At 39.4% G+C, this 17,997-nt stretch overlaps 1 protein-coding gene across 1 annotated transcript in view; it reads right to left on the reverse strand.

Annotated features, from left to right (window-relative positions):
• The window catches only part of SGCZ (sarcoglycan zeta), a 613,727-nt gene that overhangs the window by 41,987 nt on the left and 553,743 nt on the right, over positions 1 to 17,997 (reverse strand). Inside the window, exon 5 of the mRNA XM_019526556.1 lies at positions 7,822 to 7,894. Within this exon, the coding sequence (XP_019382101.1) occupies positions 7,822 to 7,894 (73 nt within the window). The remainder of the gene's footprint in view (positions 1 to 7,821; positions 7,895 to 17,997) is intronic.

A 17,997-nucleotide genomic window follows, 5' to 3' on the forward strand; every position in this document is an offset into this window, starting at 1 on the left:
TACTTTTAGCTTCTATCATTCCTTGGAGTCTCAGACCAGCAGAGACTCTGACTGTACCTGAAAGCTTGCCACTAACTTTTTTTCCAACTACTCAGTTGGTCTAATAAAAGATATCACATCTACTCAAAGAACCTTGCCTACTTAGGTAAAACAACCAGGACTCATAGTAGAGATGATATCTTTTATTAGACCAACAAGGGTTTTTTTGCAAAAAAAACCCCAAAACCCTCAAAAGAATACTGCATGTAACTAAAATAAAATAAACAGAGAGAACTCCTGGCTGTTTGCTAGGGGTTTTCTTATAGCCATGTGAGAATTGAAAATAACTCCCTGTTGCATTTTTCCACATCTATAAGGCCCATACTTAGAAGATTTAATTAAAAAAAATATTTCCTCTTATCATGAACAGGTTGTGACATAAGATAGGTATTTGTTAATCCTAACACATAGTGTTTATCAAGGGCACATTCTCATTTACACAGTAGAATTAAATTAGGTCAGTGTTTTACCTGGTATTTATAGTAATTTTATCTCTCTCTTTCCCAAGCTTGGATTTATTGGCCAAACAGTAGACCAACAATATTTTTGCAAGAAAAAAAAAATTATTGAATTGCAAGCTTTCAGGAACAAAAACCCTTCATTAGGCATCAGAAAAAAGATTATAAAAGTTCTGGATAGAAATGAAAGTTCATATTTCATAGGATTTCACAGAGGAATCAATAAATGGAAAACTCCTCTGGGCAGTTCTTAACTGATATGGACCCTCAGGTCTCCTGTGAGGCTGTGGTGATACAAATTACTTTAGACAATGACAGGAGTAGGATCTCAGGTCTGACTAGCAAAGCAGGGAAGGCATCCTTTACATTTCAGAGAGGGCAATCATCACCCTTTTCAGGCCCAGCTCTATCTGTTTTGTTCTCCTGAGAGCAAGAGAGGCTGAGAGATATTCTTCCCCTTGCCCTTACCCCGCACCCCGCCCACCCCACCCAAAAGAGGATGATGGTGGGGAGGGCAGTGACATGCTGGTGCCCTGCTTTTGCCCATTCTGTTGCCCATTAATGGCAAGTCACAGCCCCAAGCCCAGCCCTACCAGTGCCCCTCACTCCCAACACTTTGTGCCCCCTGCAGCCTCTAATTGCCCTCCGCCTGGTCCCACCAGCAGAGAAAAGTATTGTATTCTTGGAATTGTAGTTCTACTTAGCAGTATTTTGGGTTCCATTTTCAACATAGCTGCTGCTAGCTATTCTGGGAACTGTAGTTTTACCTAGGGGTGGCCATATTAAAAACAAGCCGGGGGTGGGGGTGAAATTTAAAAAAGCTTGGCCAGACATAGCACAGGAGGCCAAAAGAGGGAAAACCCTGTGCTGCATGGCTGGCCGTAGAGTTCTCCACTGGCCTCAGGGCAATCCCCACCTCTCCTGCCCTGTAGCAGCCACAGCCTTCATCCCCTCTGCCCCCCCACCCTAGCCTGACCAAATGTCAGGGATTTTGCTTTACTCCGCTGGTGGCAGCAGGGGCAGGGTGATCCAAACTAGATTGATATTTGGCTCCCCCTGCTGGAATTTGCTGGGAATTACACATGAGACATAATTTGTTCAAAAGCCCATGGTTTGTAAACACAAACACGATGCACCAAAATAAACCAGTTTAAAATTTAAGGTGAGGTAAATTAATGAGAATCAAATGCCATGGTGTGTACAAATGCCCACAGTTGCCTGGATATCTTTTTTGCCCATTTTTTTAAGGATGGGCAACTACACATACTACCACCCATAATAATGCACTACAGCTTTCCAATGTAATTGCCCTAAAAAGAATATTTGCTATAGCTTCTGCAATACCATTTGCTGGTCCTTTCAAACTGTTGGAATGGAAATTACATACTCTCCCTGCCTTGGTGTATAAAAGTTTTGAATTTAGTTTTTACCCTGGATGTTGTCATTTTCATTTCCATTTCAGTCCTATTAACCATCTTGCTATTGTTGTCATGGCAATTACTGTAGCCCTTATTGAAAGCTAAGGCAATGTGTTAATTTTGTTTAGTGCCATTTCCTAGATAATCTTTAACCTATGTCCCTCTCTCACTGTATAGTGTCCTTGTTCTTTTTGGGTACATGGGTGAAGAACTTTTCCTTATTTGGTTTTCATATATTTATCACAATCTAAATCAGCATGAATTTTGGAAAAAATATATATTTCCCTTTTTTTCTAATTTTTACCTCCTATAAGAATTTCAGGGAGAAAAAGCATGTATAAGAACATAAGAGAATTTCAGTTTAAATACTGAATATATTAACAGTGGACTCACCTTAAGAATTAAGACAATTTGTGACAAAAGAAATCAGAGTCACTAGGACCCCTTAAGTCATGACTTAAAGGACAGATAATGGGAAGCTTAAAACCCTTAAACCTTAAAAATAGCATGGGCTTGGATGGCCTCAGGTTACAACACACAATTTCCCTTCTCTTGATTTGTTTATTAATGTTTCCTGGGTTAAAACCATGAAGAGAAGTCAATTGGTACCCTGAAAACTTAAAACTACCTCTCATACTGTCTTCTCTAAACATCTAACACTTTAATTGCAAAATTTCTGTGTGACCTCTTCTTTGGCCTCTGACGTTTAAAGATAGGATGCAGAAGCATCTTAGCAAACTACCTCTGGCAACTTTGGCAGAAAATGCCTCTTAGAAGAGTCATAGTTTTAGCTTTGCAGGAAAAAAAAATCATTATGCAAGATTTGTGCATCTTCAGACTTAAAATGGAATCCTACAAACTACATTGTATGCCATTTCCTTGCTGCCTGATCAATTTCCATTTCATTATGCCTAGTATTTTTTCCAGGATTATCTGATAGTAAATGGCATACTAAGCTTGACACTGAAAAAAGCTATTAAATTTGATCTTCTAGTTCTTCCCAGAGGTAGAACACAACAACAAACTAATTTACCCCCTTATTAAGGAGGTGATTCAGGGCATAGCAATCAGTATATAACCACTGTCTGCCTTTTATGTGCATAGATATTACCGATTAACATACCATGTTTGAAACGCATTATCTTTAAAACCAATATTTTGTGGCCTATCATTTTGGCAATTTAGTTTCTTAACTGCAGGTTTATCAGAAAAGGTAGCAAGATAAATCAGAAGATTAAATTATTAAAATGTAATTCATTTTACCAATTCTAAGGCATAATTCTTGTTTTCTGCTTGCTCCAGCTAATGAAAGTTAGATTGAATTCTTTTTTTAATTTGATCTGAAGGGGTTTACCAGCTTTCCCAAAGGATTGTAGGAAAGCATTTTATACTAGGAAGGGCTGGCTGGTTAGATTTGAAAATGACAGCAAAAAAAAAAAAAAGAGTTAGAAAGACAGAGAGAAAAAAGACAGAGAAAAAAAAAGTCATACCAAGTTGTGTATGTGTTTTTTGTTTACAGTGTTTTTTAATTTTTTATTTTCATAACAAATACTGGGGGGGAGGGGTGCAGGGGGGAATGTTTAAATCAAACTTTCCCAGATGCTGGAGGGAATGGCATTATTTACTGTGATCAAGATCTGATTTTTTCACCTATACCAAAAATCCAACTGTTGAAATTTTTTGAACTTTCTGTTGAAACCTGGGTCCACAGAAAAAAAATTGTTATTCATCTTCATCTCTTGTAATCAAGATGTTCAGAATTTGGCCTTATTTTTTTTTTTTAATTGGTGATTCCACTGTGTATACAAGGTCAGGATTTAGTATTTTGTCCAATTCCCCCCCTCCTCCCATGGAATACAGTATAACATATTATTAACTTTAAAAAAATCCAAATTTGAAAGGATTAGTTTGACTGTAAAAAACTCTTTGATACCAATTCTATCTATCTAAAGTAAAAAAAAAAAAATGGTCTTTCATCCTTGTCCTCAGCATTTTTTATGTATCTTTTATATTTGTTTGTAATATAGGTTCAGATTGCACAATCAAATGTATCCATTGGAAAATGTCCATCTTTAATGATGATCCTATTATTCAGCTGGCATGGCCAGAAGACTTTCTAACATTTCATACTAACTATCAATTTCACATTTCCTGAGTCCCATCAAAGGAACTGTATTTTGGGGTGCAAATCCACACAATATCCACAAGTGAAACTGTGGGTTCTAAACGAATTACAAATTAACCTAATAGGCCTTCTGAGGCCGCTGTGACGCTGACAAAGGAAAACTAGGGGACATCAGGTAATAGGTTTGGTTGGGAAGGATTGGGAAACAATGAATCATTTTTACAGTAACTCCCTTATTTTAACAGTAGCTTTAAACTAAGCAAACCTGCACTTCCCCCTCATGTACAAGTCACATACAAACGCAGTTTTAAAAAAAGGCCATTTGAATTAATTAAGCTAAAAAAGTTTTGCATGATGATAAGGATATTCAAGGAAGCCTAAGAAACTGTTCTAATTTCCCTTCTGCTGTTTGAAAACACCAATCAAAAGCACAATTATTTAAAGTTATTTAAATCAAAACAGCAAAGATTTTGTACAAAATATTTTGAAAGGTCCATTATTGACTGATACCAAACCTGAGAAATCTCTGCCCATATTATTATTGTTATGATTCTATAAAGGCTTAAATGAAGGGAGATATTTTAAAAATGAGTACATTTAAAGCTGAATTAAATAGACAACAGTGAACTTTTAGGGTAACTAATATATTACGGAACATATTTAATAAATGGAAAAAAAAATTATTGCTAGGTTATGTTACTTCATTGAAAATTTGTGGCAAATTTTGTTTTAGTTTCATGGAGTCTTGTCAAATGCAGGAACCCAAACGCAGGAAGGCTAGCTGAGGACTGTTGGCAAAATCCCAGTAATTGTAGTCCATGTGACAAGACATTACCTAAAGGTAGGTTTAGCGATATTCAATAAAAGGGAGAAGCACGGGAAAAAGAGATATTAAAAAAAAGGATTAGGATCAATAAAAACCAGTCTGAAATAGCATGCGGTGGCAAATAAAGGACAAGAAATAAGCATACCCTGGGACATACACACGGCAATAGGGAAATTTTAGCTTAATTTGAAATAACTCTTAAGATCATAGCCAGTATCATAAATTTAAAGGGTGAGACAACAAAAGAAGCAACTATGGGCATTTTCTTTGTGGGAAAAGGTGTGGCGGGGTGGATAACAACAACAAAAACCTGCCACTGCAGTTGGTATCTGATTTTGCCACCTCCTCCGGCAGTGCAGCAGTTGGCACTGCCCTATCGGTGAAACAGCTCAAGTAACTCATGCTAACTGCCCTCTAAGGCCATGTCCAGACGAGTGTGGATGTGGGTATGTAGTACCACAGACTGGGAGATCCCAGGGTCAAAAAAACCTATGACAAAAAAAAACATGGGAGCGCATGCAGCAATAGCTCATGCTGACCAAAACCAGCCTGAGACATGCTTTGGCTGCCACTCAGGCTTCCTACTGTGGATACATTCCTGGCAGACCCCCAGAACCCCAGGCAAGGCTGCTAGGACCAGCACAGTTGCTAGTCTCAGCCTTTCCTACCTCACTCAGGGTAACCTGCCACATGCCAGAGCGTGTGTGGCATGGCTGTTCCCCAGGGACGAGTAGCAGTGCCACCAGGTGTGCCTACTACTTGTTCCCAGAGAAACAAACATCTGCGCTCATCTGGATGTGGGCTAAGTGTCTCAAAGCTATATCACTTCAGGAGAGGTTAACTCTTGGCCTGGCTTGTGTTGGGGTACTTCAGTCTTGTCCACAGAGATAAAGCAAGTAATGTGCAGTTCTACAGAATACTAAGGTTCACTTCTCCCAAACTCCCCTCTCCAACTAAGGATAGAGCCCAGCTGCCCCAGCTTCTAGCCACTTCTCTGCCTGCCATCCCTCTAGTGGCAAGTCAGAGCTGTGCAGGTGATCCATGGTATTATCCCTTAATTTGCGACTGCTCATACCTAGGGATCTACACTAATCATGTTGAAAGTTCACTGCACAGAAGGTCCTTAATATTGTTTTTTTTAATGCACACCTGTCCCTCTACACTGATTAGTAGATTAGCCCCAGTAGCCCTGCTGCTTGCTGCTGATCAGCTGGGAGGTAACAACTGTGGCATATTTAAAACCATGTTTTTTGCCTCCTGGCCCATCAGGAGCGAGTGGAGAGCAATGGGGTGGCCTGAGCCCCTCCACTAATCAGCAGGGAAGGGGGGAGGTGGATGTGGTGAAAAGAGCAAGATTAAAAGAGTCACTGGGCAGCACACTTCCAGTGTGATTTAGGTAGATCCCTACTTATAGCACACTAACTTTAACACAGCTTAATATTTCATAAATTTAGTATGGTTTAAGTATAATGTATAAATTCACCTTTTCTTGCATGAACAGTTGTTGCTGCTTCTGACTTTTGAAACAACAGCCTTTTCTTGTTTTTTCTCCTTAACCTCAGGTGCCCTCTGTGCAATTATTAACCCTACCATCTTGTTACTTTTGGAGATAGTAACAACATGTCTTATGAAAAGTTATGACAGCAGAGGAATATAAAAATGGACCCATTTGGAATCTGCAAAAGTATTACATTAAATGGGTGATAGCTTTTATTAGACCAACTGTATGGCTGGAATCGAGTTAGAGTGGCGTGATACTCAAAGGCTTGCCTAAGTCTATCCCAAACATGCGGTTGGTCCAATAAAAGATATCAGCTACACAAATTCTTGCCATATATTTTCTGAACCACCATGGTTACAACATCAATTCAACACTATATTAAGTTCAAAATATTATGTCTAAGTGGACAAATTTCACTAGACCTCTCATTTTTTTCTGAGAAAGAGGGAGGAAATGGACCTATTCTTGCAATCTATTACACATGGGCAAACCTGTGGGCCTCAATGAGATTGGTGCTTGTTGATGGATCCCAGGACCTTTAAAATATGAAGAAAGGATCCTCATTAGAGTACAATAAGTCACTATGAAAACTGATAGGTAGGGCAATTATGAAGGTTTATAATTTTCAGGAGGCAAGGTAGAGCTGAAGCAAACTCTCTGATATAAGTACAGCATAGAAAGTTCAGAAAGCCCCTTCAGTATGCAGCCATTATTTCTCATATAAATCCCCTCTCTCTGACACGAAGTGTGAACTACTGATTAATGTCAGCAGTGCAATTGCATTTAAACTTTATGAGAAGGCTTCCATTTTAAGTCACTCTAGATTGTCTTTTTCTGGGTCCCTTAGTTGCTTTACCTTTAGTTTTTGACCTTTTACTATTTACTTATGCCTATGTGTTTGTGTAAATTTACAACAACCTCAAGATGTCTTTGAGTACTTTTAAAGAGGTAGACTCACTTAGCTTGAAAATAAATTTTTGAAGAAGGGAAAAGCCTTTAAAAACAATGCAGAAATTCTGTTTGAAGGACAAATGGTATACTTCTTACTTTTTGTTGACATTTTGACTTATATCTCCTAGAATATTTCATAAACAAACAAGAAATGACCTTCATGCTAATAGACAGCATTGTATGAAATAGGACTTCATAAAAAATCTGACAGCTTGAAAATGTAAGGAAGGTGCGTGAAACCTGAACTTTCAAAGAATAACATTTGTTCAGTACTGGAGAAAGATGTCTTATAAAAGGGAGAAGCTTTACATTGCTTCATTATAACAATATTTGTGTCCAACTGTGACAGATTTAGTTCTAATAAAAATTGATTAGTGTTTTAAATATATCAGGAAAGGGTCATTAGAGTAAATTGCATAGATTATCAATAAAAAAGAAAAATCAAAACTTCTTAGTTGATTTCAGGAAAAATAAATTTAAAACAACTCTGAATAAACACCTACTTGAGGTCTTGGGAAGGTTCTGCTCTGATATGGGGTGTCTCCACAGAGTGCCCAAACACTGCCCCTTCTGTGCCTAAAATAAATACATAAATAAAATAGAGTACAATTATATTGGAAAGGAAAAGTACAATTAAATGTATAACTAAAACTTGACATTTTTAGGATAAATGATTTAGTCAATTAATTTACTAATGCATCCACCCATACCTTATTATCAGAGGACATTCTGCAGGTTCAATATGTATTTTTTACTTTAAAGAAATGTTACTGTTTATGCCAAAATCAGGATTAACTGCACTAAAAACTGATGACTTCCATTTATCCATGGAAGAGGCTTAAGAAATCCAAAATCCAAAATTCTTAGAACTAGCTTACGAGCGTGAGCATACCATCAAAAGCCCATAGAAGGGACCTTTTTAATGCCCAGAAATTTAAAACAACTAAAGAAATAAACAAGCACAATTTTGAACACACACACACGCACACACACGCATAAACAGTAGACAAATTTTCAGAAGTGTCCATTCATTTTTATTTGTTTCAGGATTTGAATAACCGGAATGAGTTATTCTGTATGCCATTATTAAAGCTTTTGAGAACCCATAGTTTCCAGCTGTTTCTGAACTTAACACTCACCTTTAATCACTTTCAACTTTGCATTCTCTTTCAGAGACCTCTCATTAGTTTTTGAGGCCAACCCGGTTTTGGGGTATTCAGGTATTTGTTATTAGTACCCATACCCCAAGGCAACAGAATAAATGAATATTTCTGAAAATGTTGGTCCTAGAGTATTTCTTGCATTTATAAACTCTGAAATGTATACAAAGCACTAATGGGTTTGACTGAAAGATTACTATTAAAGCCATTGTTCAGGAATAGTCAGGTTTTGACAAAACATTTTAAAATAAGTAATTCTGTCTTCAGATAAGTTTTCATTTTTTATTGAAAAGCTGTGATAAATATGTAAGTTTCAGTGGAGAAAAATACAATCAGCCAATAAATAAAACCATTTTAATTTCTAGCAAAACGTTGATTTTTCAGCAAAAACCTAAAGTTTGCTGTGAATTCATCCATGCATTTTCAATAAGTTCTAAATTAATAGTCACAAGTAATAAGCTATTTTGTCTTTATTTAGTTCTCTTTACATAAGCTATCTGTATATGTTAGGAACAAAGAACACCTATAGGCATCCTGCTCTCCCCTCTAGGATTCCTGTTTACATTTTTAAGTGCAGCATGCCAGTAGAGATAGGAGTCACTGGCTTTTGCTGCAGAATAATAAATTACAGAAGTCTATCCAGTTCTGTCTCTGAGAAATGGTTCCACACCTCCACAGGGACCAAGAGCAAAGAACCATGATCGTTTCTAGGGAAGGACTAGCTTCTAAAGAAAAGACATGTTGGTTGCTGGAGGTTTGGCTCCTAGATATTTTCCTTAAAAGATCACATACTTGTCAAAAAAGTTTAATTTGAGTTCTAAGTGAATGGCCAGTAAGATTCTTATTCCATTTTAACCAGTTAACCCAATCTCTAATAATTAATAACTTTGTTACAAAGATGGATATTTTCACAGTATTTTTCCACTGACACTTTTCTTTAAAAATAAATTGAAGAGTTAGATCAAATATTAAACAGGTCATTAAAGGAAAAAGTCTGCTTATAAATTAGGAAAAATCAAATTAGTATTTATGGCTAAGCGAAAAGAAAACTGCAGAATCTGACATGGTAAAAAAATGCCATGTAAATGGATGCTGTTCTCTTCTCTGTGGGCACAGACAGAAGTGACAATTTAACACAATCTGGCCACAGAAAGCAGTTTATAGCTGAGACCAAATACAAGTGCATGGCTGCACCTTCAAAAATGGCTGATAGGGTGAAAATCTGACTCATCATTACATGAGAGGTCAGATTAAGACATTTCAAAACAGAGCATCTTCTGTAACTTCTGTCTGCACTGAATGCCAACTTCAAGCTGTTTTCAGAATGGGAGGGGAGAAAGAGAGTGGAGGGGGTTCATTTTGGGTGTTTTTCAGCCCCTCCAGAGCTGGGAAGAGAACCTCTAGAATGAGTTCAGTCTGCTCCCTTTCCCCCTCCCATTCGGAAAAGGGACAGGCTGGGAGAGAGGAGGGGCCATTGCCATGGGAAACCAGCTGCAGGCTCACAGCCAGGAGCTAGATTTTTCTCTCCCCTGGAACCAACAGGGGGTCTGTTTATTCCAGGACATCATTGTAACTCAGAACACTTCCTGCAAAGCATTCTCAGTTACAGTGGGGAGACGCACTTCTACCTGAACCCTGTATCACAAGGATATATAGATATATAATAGCCATTTATATTTCTAACTGTATATATATTTAAGATTAATAACATTCTGATATTGTTCATCATTGAAAAGATTAAAGATTTGTTTAGAATGTACTGGCATCTACTTTTTGTTTATTTTGATCATCTAGTGTCAAATTTAATTTTTATACCCACTTTATATATATATATATATATATATAAATCAATAGCCTTGTGCCTGAAAGCTCTTTCCTCCTCTTCTGAAGATGGGGTTAAACTCTGTGCAATAAAAACAAACAAGCTCAGTGCTTTGGAGAAAAAGGCTTTTTGTTAGACAACTGAAAATGAAAGAGAAAGAATTTGATGAAATAAATATATCCATTCATCTTACATTACTAATATATGATTTGGAAAATTGTCTAGGATCCTAATACTAGATTATTTAATTTTCTAAGATCAAATAATATATTTTAATGTGATGTGTCTTGCTTTTTGACCACTTCTATTTGTGTTTATTTAAACATATTTCATCTTCCCAATGACAGCCGTACAATAAGGGTGCATCCAGACATGCAGGCACGTATAGTTACAGCAGCTCAAATAGAAGCAGTGCAAATTTGAGCCAGGGCATTTTGCCTCAGCACACATACCCGGATATGCACTTTGGTGTGAAGCAAATTGTATCACTTGGGGCAAAATAACCCTGCCTGGCTCCTCCCAGATTTGCAGCCAGGGGGAGCTAGAGCCTGGGGCCAGCACCTGTGCTGGGCCCAGCAATATAAAACCCTGCCCTAGCAAGCAGCTTAGGGCTACTCAGTCTCAGGAGCTTCTGGGGACCAAGTGGCAGGAACTGAAGAGCTTCTGGGGACCAAGTGGCAGGATCTGCTTGGCGAGGGCGTGGCTGCGGCACCCCAGTGGCTGAGTCTGTACTCCAGCCTCATCCCATGAGCCACTGGGGACCTCAGCTAGTGACTCCTCCCTGGAGCTGTTGCCAGGGGCATGTATGTGGTAAGCTTCACAGACACCCTGGTCTCCTGCCCCTTCTGAGGGCAGAGGGAGGCCCTGGCACACATGACCCTCAAGTGCACCAAGCTGCAGCCCCTCCACCTCCAGAACCTCCTCCTGAGGTTCTGGTTGAATTTCACTCCCCACGTTTTTGTTTTTGATCACCTGATCTGCAGCTCCACCAAGTCCCAGGACCTCCTTGTCAACCTCCTCCTGGCCCTGGCCAAGTGGGCCCTGTACTTGACCAGAAAAGAAGCTCTGGCCAGGAATGTGCCTGGAGACTGTGGGGCCACTTTTCTCTCACTCATCCATGCATGATTTTGGGTGTAGCACCAGTGGGTGGTGCTCCTTGGATGCCTTTAACAACTGGTGGGTGTGGCTCAGGGGGCTCTGCTTGTTGTCCCCTTCTGGAGAAATTACTTTCATATTTTGAACCTTTGACCCCCCACATCACTCCTATCCTGTTTTTGCTTTAGTTGTCCCAAGGAATTAGTTGTGTTATTCATTCATTGGCTTCACACCGTAGGGGCACTAGTTAGTTGGGTGGGCCTTGGGCCATGGCATTTGGATAACACAAATAGACAGAAGCTTCTGGAGCCCAGCCAAATGGTATCTGGGGACACTACCCCTTGTACCAGTTGGATTGCTGCAACAGCATCCCAAATACATTTTTAAAAACACCCCAAAATCCATGTTCTTCCACAATTAGAACAAAACACCACTCTACATATATACATATATATATATAGAGAGAGAGAGGAATCAATCAGTTGGGCAATGTTTTATTGATATATTTACAACGTTAAAGCAATTTGGAAGCCTACCAGTGTCTCTATCATAATGTTAAAATAAATTGTAAATATCTATATGTGTTGATGTGTGCTTTTGGTTTTCTTTGCACATGATGGGTGTGTGATAGAGTGATGTGGGGTTTGCAGGAAGAGGGAGGGAAGGGGTGTGGGGTAAGGTGCGTGGGTGTATGGAGGGATGTGGGTTGGTGAGTAGGTGGGTGTGGGGTGATTGCAGGTGGACTGTGGGCATGGGAGACCTTTTGGGGGGGCTGGTAAGGCAGGGTGGGTCCCCTGACTCCCACAGGATGCAGCCTCCCCACACAGCACAGGGACTGCCCCCCCTTCAGGGCCCCAGCTTATCCCTGGAGGGTCACAGCGCCTTTCCCCTGCAGGATCTGAGCCACCCTGCAGGGACACAGCCCCTCTCCCATGGGGCCCACAACTTACCCCCTGCAGCAGCAGCAGGAATGCAGTGCTCAGAGCCTGCCAGCCCCCCAAGGTCCAGAGCAGCCGCAGTGGCTTAGAGCCAGGGCTGGCACCAATTGCAGGGACCACGTGTCGCACTGAGCCAGGTCGCGCCAGCACTGGGGGTGCTCACGCTGCCAGGCCGGGCCAGTTCCATGGTGGCAGGACCAAGAGTGGCGCACAGGGATCCCACATCCTTAACTTACTTTTGACAGTGCCCGGGGCAGCAGGAGCACCACAGAGATGCTCTGGCCAGAAACCAGAACATCTCTCCTGGAGGACCGACTCCCATGTTGCCTCTAAGTACAGTCTAGGACCGTGCCTTCTCCCGCTGTTCTGTGGAATGGGTGTTTTTTTTTACCCCTGGATATCCAGGGATCTAATTTTGCCCCTGTGCTGCAAATTTGCAGCATGGGCAATGTTTTTGGTTCCCACGCATGCCTCTTGCAGCATCTCAAAGGGGTTTGAGATGCTGGAAGAGACACGTGTGCACTCATCTGGATGCGCCCTATTTGAGCAACAGAATAGATGCATCATTCTAAAGGTTACCATATTTTACACAATCTTCTGAACTAAATTATAGAATCACATTAGGAACAGGTATAGCCAGAAGCCTACATTGCAAAGAGGTTAATTTACTTAATTTAAAGTTTAATTTATTTTAAAGTGTTAAATGGAAAACATTCTCAATTTGCATCTACTGCTAAAACTGCACAAAATGTTGATTTATTTGGCTAAAGGAGACTGTTGTTACTAACTGGTGTTTTTTAAATGGTACTTGAACAGAAAAGAAAGTACTGCAATGCAAGATACAATATTGGTTAACACAAGTGGTTTAGGGGGACAATATATTAATGCCCTAATCCTTCATCTCTAGAGACCTAAGTACTGAAAATTCTTAAATAGGTTACATGGAAAACTGTTTGCTGGGTAAATCCCCTTGTATATATCAAAAGAAACAGTTTTTCAGGACAAATTTACTCTCTACTTCTGAATGCTGATGCTTATGGAGGAAGTCTACAGGAAGAAGAAAGGAGCAAGCTTCCTTTAGCATTAAAGAGCATGAATAAAGCAGTTTCATGGTACCTGTTTATAACATCTGATGCTGACAAAATAAACCCTGCTCCTTGTAGCCACTGGCTACAGCAGAGATCAGCAATTATGCAGAGAAGATGGCTCATAGCAGACCTTAGTGTACATCCAGGACTATTCTTCTTCTGTGTCTTGTAAATACTGGAGAACCGTGAGGGAAGGGGGAGGAGGGAGTGTAATCAGAACTATCCAAGTAGCTTGGAGCTATTTCTGAGCCATCTACTCCGCATAATTAGTGATCTTTGGAGCTGAGATCAAAAGGGTAGCTGGTATGCCTATACCATGAAGTTAAGGTGCCTCCCAAGCACACCCAGCTCACCTACTCTTTCCAGCACACTCCAAACCTGGAAATGTGATGGTGAGGCCATTTCAGGGTCCTCCTAAGAAGCTGCTCCCAAGTTTGTCAGAAACCAAGATTTGAAGGATAGCCACAAATGGATGACCTTGGAGCAACCTTGCTGGCACAGGAACATAAGAATTGCCATTTATTAGGTCAGACCATGGGTCCATCTTACCCAGCATTCTGTGTCAACCAGCAGCAGAGAGTGAATGCTGAAAGGGAGAGTGAACTGGGTCTGACCTGGGTTTAATTTTTCCCCACTGTTCCTCTCTCACTTGCAGTCTCCAGCATTTAAGGTCTACGCAGTTCTAATTCAGAGGCTATATCCTTAACTCCCATGCTCAATAGCTACTGATGCCCCTTTTCTCCAACATTTGTCCAATCTCTTTTACAATCTAGTTAAACTGTCAGCCACAACACCTGGTAGCATTGAGTTCCACACTTTAATTATATGCGGTGTGAAAATAATTTCCTTTTGTTTGTTTTAAACTTACTGCCTACTAGTTTCATTTTGTGGCCTCCAGTTTTTATATTGCAAGGCAGAGTAAATAATAAATCCCTATTCTCTTTCTCTTCACCATTTGGTATTTTGTAAACCCTTATCGTGTCCCCCCTCAAGCATGTCTTTTCTAAACTGAATAGGACTATCCTCTTGAGTCTCTCCTCATATGGAAGTCCTTCCATACTGCTATTCATCCTCGTTGCCCTTTTCCATACATTCTCTAGTTCTTCTATATTCTTCCTGAGATGAGGTGACCAGAACTGGGCAATGTATTCATGGTGTGGACACACTGGATTTATTTATGGATTTTGAAAGGGGCACAATGGTATCTTCAGTTTTGTTCACAATTCCCTTCTTAATAATCCCTAACATTTTGTTTGCCTTTTTAATGGCTGGTGATCACTGAGCTGGTGGTTTTAGAGAACTATCCACAATGACTACTGGCTCTTTCTTATGCGTTGACAGCTAGTGTAGAGCCCATCGCATCTGCCATTTAGTTGCCCATTCATTCCATCATGTCAGATCCTTCTGTAATTCCTCACAGTCTGCCTTGGTATTTGCCACATTGAAAAATGTGGCCACCTTGCTATTCAGCCTATTTTCCAGGTTATTTATGAATATGTTAAAGACCACTGGTCCCAACACAGATCTCTGTGAGACCCCACTGTTTATTTCTTTCCATCCTAAAAGCTGACCATTTATACTCGCTCTTTCTTTTCTATCTCTGAGCCAATTTTAATCCATGAAAGGACGTTCCTTGTAATCCCATGATACCTAACTTAATGAAGAACCTCTGACAGGGGACCTTGTTAAGGGGTTTTTGAAGTCCAAATAAACTGTCAGCTGGATTGCCCTGATCCACCTGCTTATTCACACAATTGAAGAACTGTAGTAGGTTGGTGAGGCATGATTTCATTTTAACAAAGCTGTGGTGATTCTTCCCATGCAAGTCATGTTTATTCATGTGTTGAACAGGTTGGTTTTTTTTTTAGATTTGTTTCTACCAGGTTTCCAGGAACAGAAGTTAGGCTCACTGTGTTGTAGTTCTAAACACATTTCTGACTGTCAAAGGCCACTCTGCATCCAATACACTTTGGTTTTTATTACCTATGGCTGCCCACAGAGGTTAAAAAAACCCAAACAAATGGTGCTTTACTATAAACTCCATGAGCTCCCCCACTGAGCACAGCATGCCCAGAAGAGGCAGCGTGTTAGTTGGACTGGGCTTGCCCAATTTCTGTATAAATCAGGTGATTTAGTGGGGCTTTTTTGGTGCTTTTATCTAATAGCTGATTGATTCAACTTTAGATAAAAGCACCAAAGAGCCCCACTGAAGCACCTGATCTATACAGACCCTGCAGAGCTGGGTCGAAGTAACATGCTGCTTCTTCCAGTAAAGTGTGTTTTGTTTTTTTTTTAACATCTGCAAGCAGCCATTATGTATTGTTACCTCAATTACTATATGTATATCTTTACATTTTCTAAAAAACTCCACAGGAAATCCATCACTGCCCAGAGTTATATTATTGTTCATGTCCTTTTAAGGCCAAAGTTATTTTATCTAATTATAAAAGCATTTCAAGTTTCCTTCTCCATCTCTGAAATTCATTGTGTGGATATAAAGTACAGGAACACATCTGTTATTTCACTAGTAACATACTGATTCTCACTATGCAAATTGGAAGAGGATTGACTACTTGTGGCTGATTTGTCTCTGTGTTATATGGATATTCCTCAGAGAGTTTCTTATAGCTAATATTTTATTATGATTGGATTTACTCTTTAGTTTATATGTTAGTAAAATTATTGCATCTCTCCCCCTCCCCCAATTCTCAATAATCCTGGTATGTTCTATATAAAGCATATTCCACCTTCTGGGGCAGTAATTTATTCAACTCATACCTCATATTGGTAAGAATGCATAGTTTATCTGGCAAAGGATTCATGACATAATCATCACTTATTATTATTTAAGTATCTATTTCTGTATCTATGTTTTTTTCTTTTTTTGCATAAGCATATAATATTATACATTCTTGTAAAAAGACTTCAGCAGTTTCCTGTAACAGCAAGGTGGAGGAATCAGTAGGTTGATTAACCTCAATCAAATTTTTGAACTCCTTTCAAATGAATACTTCAAATTTATAATCATTTAACAGGGAGATGTTGAATTGACAGTAATTATTTACAGCCAGTCTTTCTGCAAGGAAGAGCTGATGCTCCACATCAGCATGGTCCAAAATAGCTATAGAGGCACTGAAAATAGAATCATTTATGCTCTGAGATTAAAAAAGTAGTCAATTCTCGAATATACTGAATGAGATATTGTGGGGAAGGGGGGAATCCTTCATTGTTGGATTCACTGTTTGCCAAGTATTTACGAAACCAAGGTCCATCATATAACTGTTAATGACTTCCCAGAAGTAGATTTCATGGATAGGAGGGTAAGAGACCTATCAATGACAGGATCAAAGACTCCTTTGTATATTTTGGGGCAAGACTAAAATATGTCCCCATATCATAGAGCTTTACCAAAAAAAATTAAAAAGATAAAATGTTGGATTGTCTGCATTGGGACTTTAGAAACATCTAAAGGTAAAACTGGAATCCATAATTTTAACATTTGCAAGAACAAATCTACCCCCTGGACCATCAGCTATTTCAATGAAGTGGGGGTATAATTTTTTATGCAGTAAAATAGAAACTTGATGTGACTTTGTGTTTTATACACACTATTAAAAACTGATAATCCCACCCAACCGTGCTCTAATTTCAAGATTCCTCTACTGATAGACATTGCTTTGCTCCAAGAAACAGAGCAGCCATCTCTTTTCTTAAGAAAAGACAATACTTTTCTCTTTTTAATTAACATTCCAAGATACACACTTAATAGAACAGGCCCTTCTCAGTAACTATATCTTCTGTTCAACTTTTATATAGCTGGCAATTTGCCATTTTCCTTAAATCAAAAATACAACAATTATCTGCCTATTTGCCATAGTTTGTAATATCAACATTCTCCCATATATTTAAAGCTCATAACAACATATATTCCCAAGCACACTCTTTGAAAGGTCATGAAAGGGGAGAGGAAAAAACACAAAAGAAAAACAAAATAAAGTGTACAAGAAATACTAGCTAGCAGAATATTTATTATATGACATATTATGTCTGCCAGGAAGATTTGGGCAGATGTAACCTGAAGTGCTCTACCACTTAGTGACAATAAAGATAAAGACATTAACAAAAATCATATGACTGCTACTCACTAAAAAATAGTTCTTAACAATTCCAAAACCTTCCCTCCCCCCCCCCTTTTTTTTTACAGCTCAGATTATTCTATAAATTTGTCTTCTTCAGATGGTATCCATGTAAGAAAGTTTTTTGTTTCCCTAGGATCAGAAAAAAGTGAAGGTTTTCGCCTCTGTGAATCAGATGCAGAACAGAAGGCTCTCTCATAAAGTATCTCAGCTGCTTTTGCCTGCCATGTAGTTTTGCTTGTGTAAACAGAGCCTGTTTTTCAGCCACCTCACAGGAAGATCAAGACTTTGGAGATGCCATACTGTAACATGGGACAATGCCCACCAAGTAGAGGGGTGATGGAGGCAACTAAGGGCACATCATTGATTGCTTGGGACGACAAAATCAAAACAGGGATGGGAGTGAGGGTCATAGGTACAAAACAAGTGCACTAAGGGTG

The sequence above is a fragment of the Gavialis gangeticus genome, unplaced genomic scaffold, assembly GCF_001723915.1.
Source record: "Gavialis gangeticus isolate Ggan-Ray unplaced genomic scaffold, GavGan_comp1, whole genome shotgun sequence".
Lineage (NCBI taxonomy): Eukaryota > Metazoa > Chordata > Crocodylia > Gavialidae > Gavialis > Gavialis gangeticus.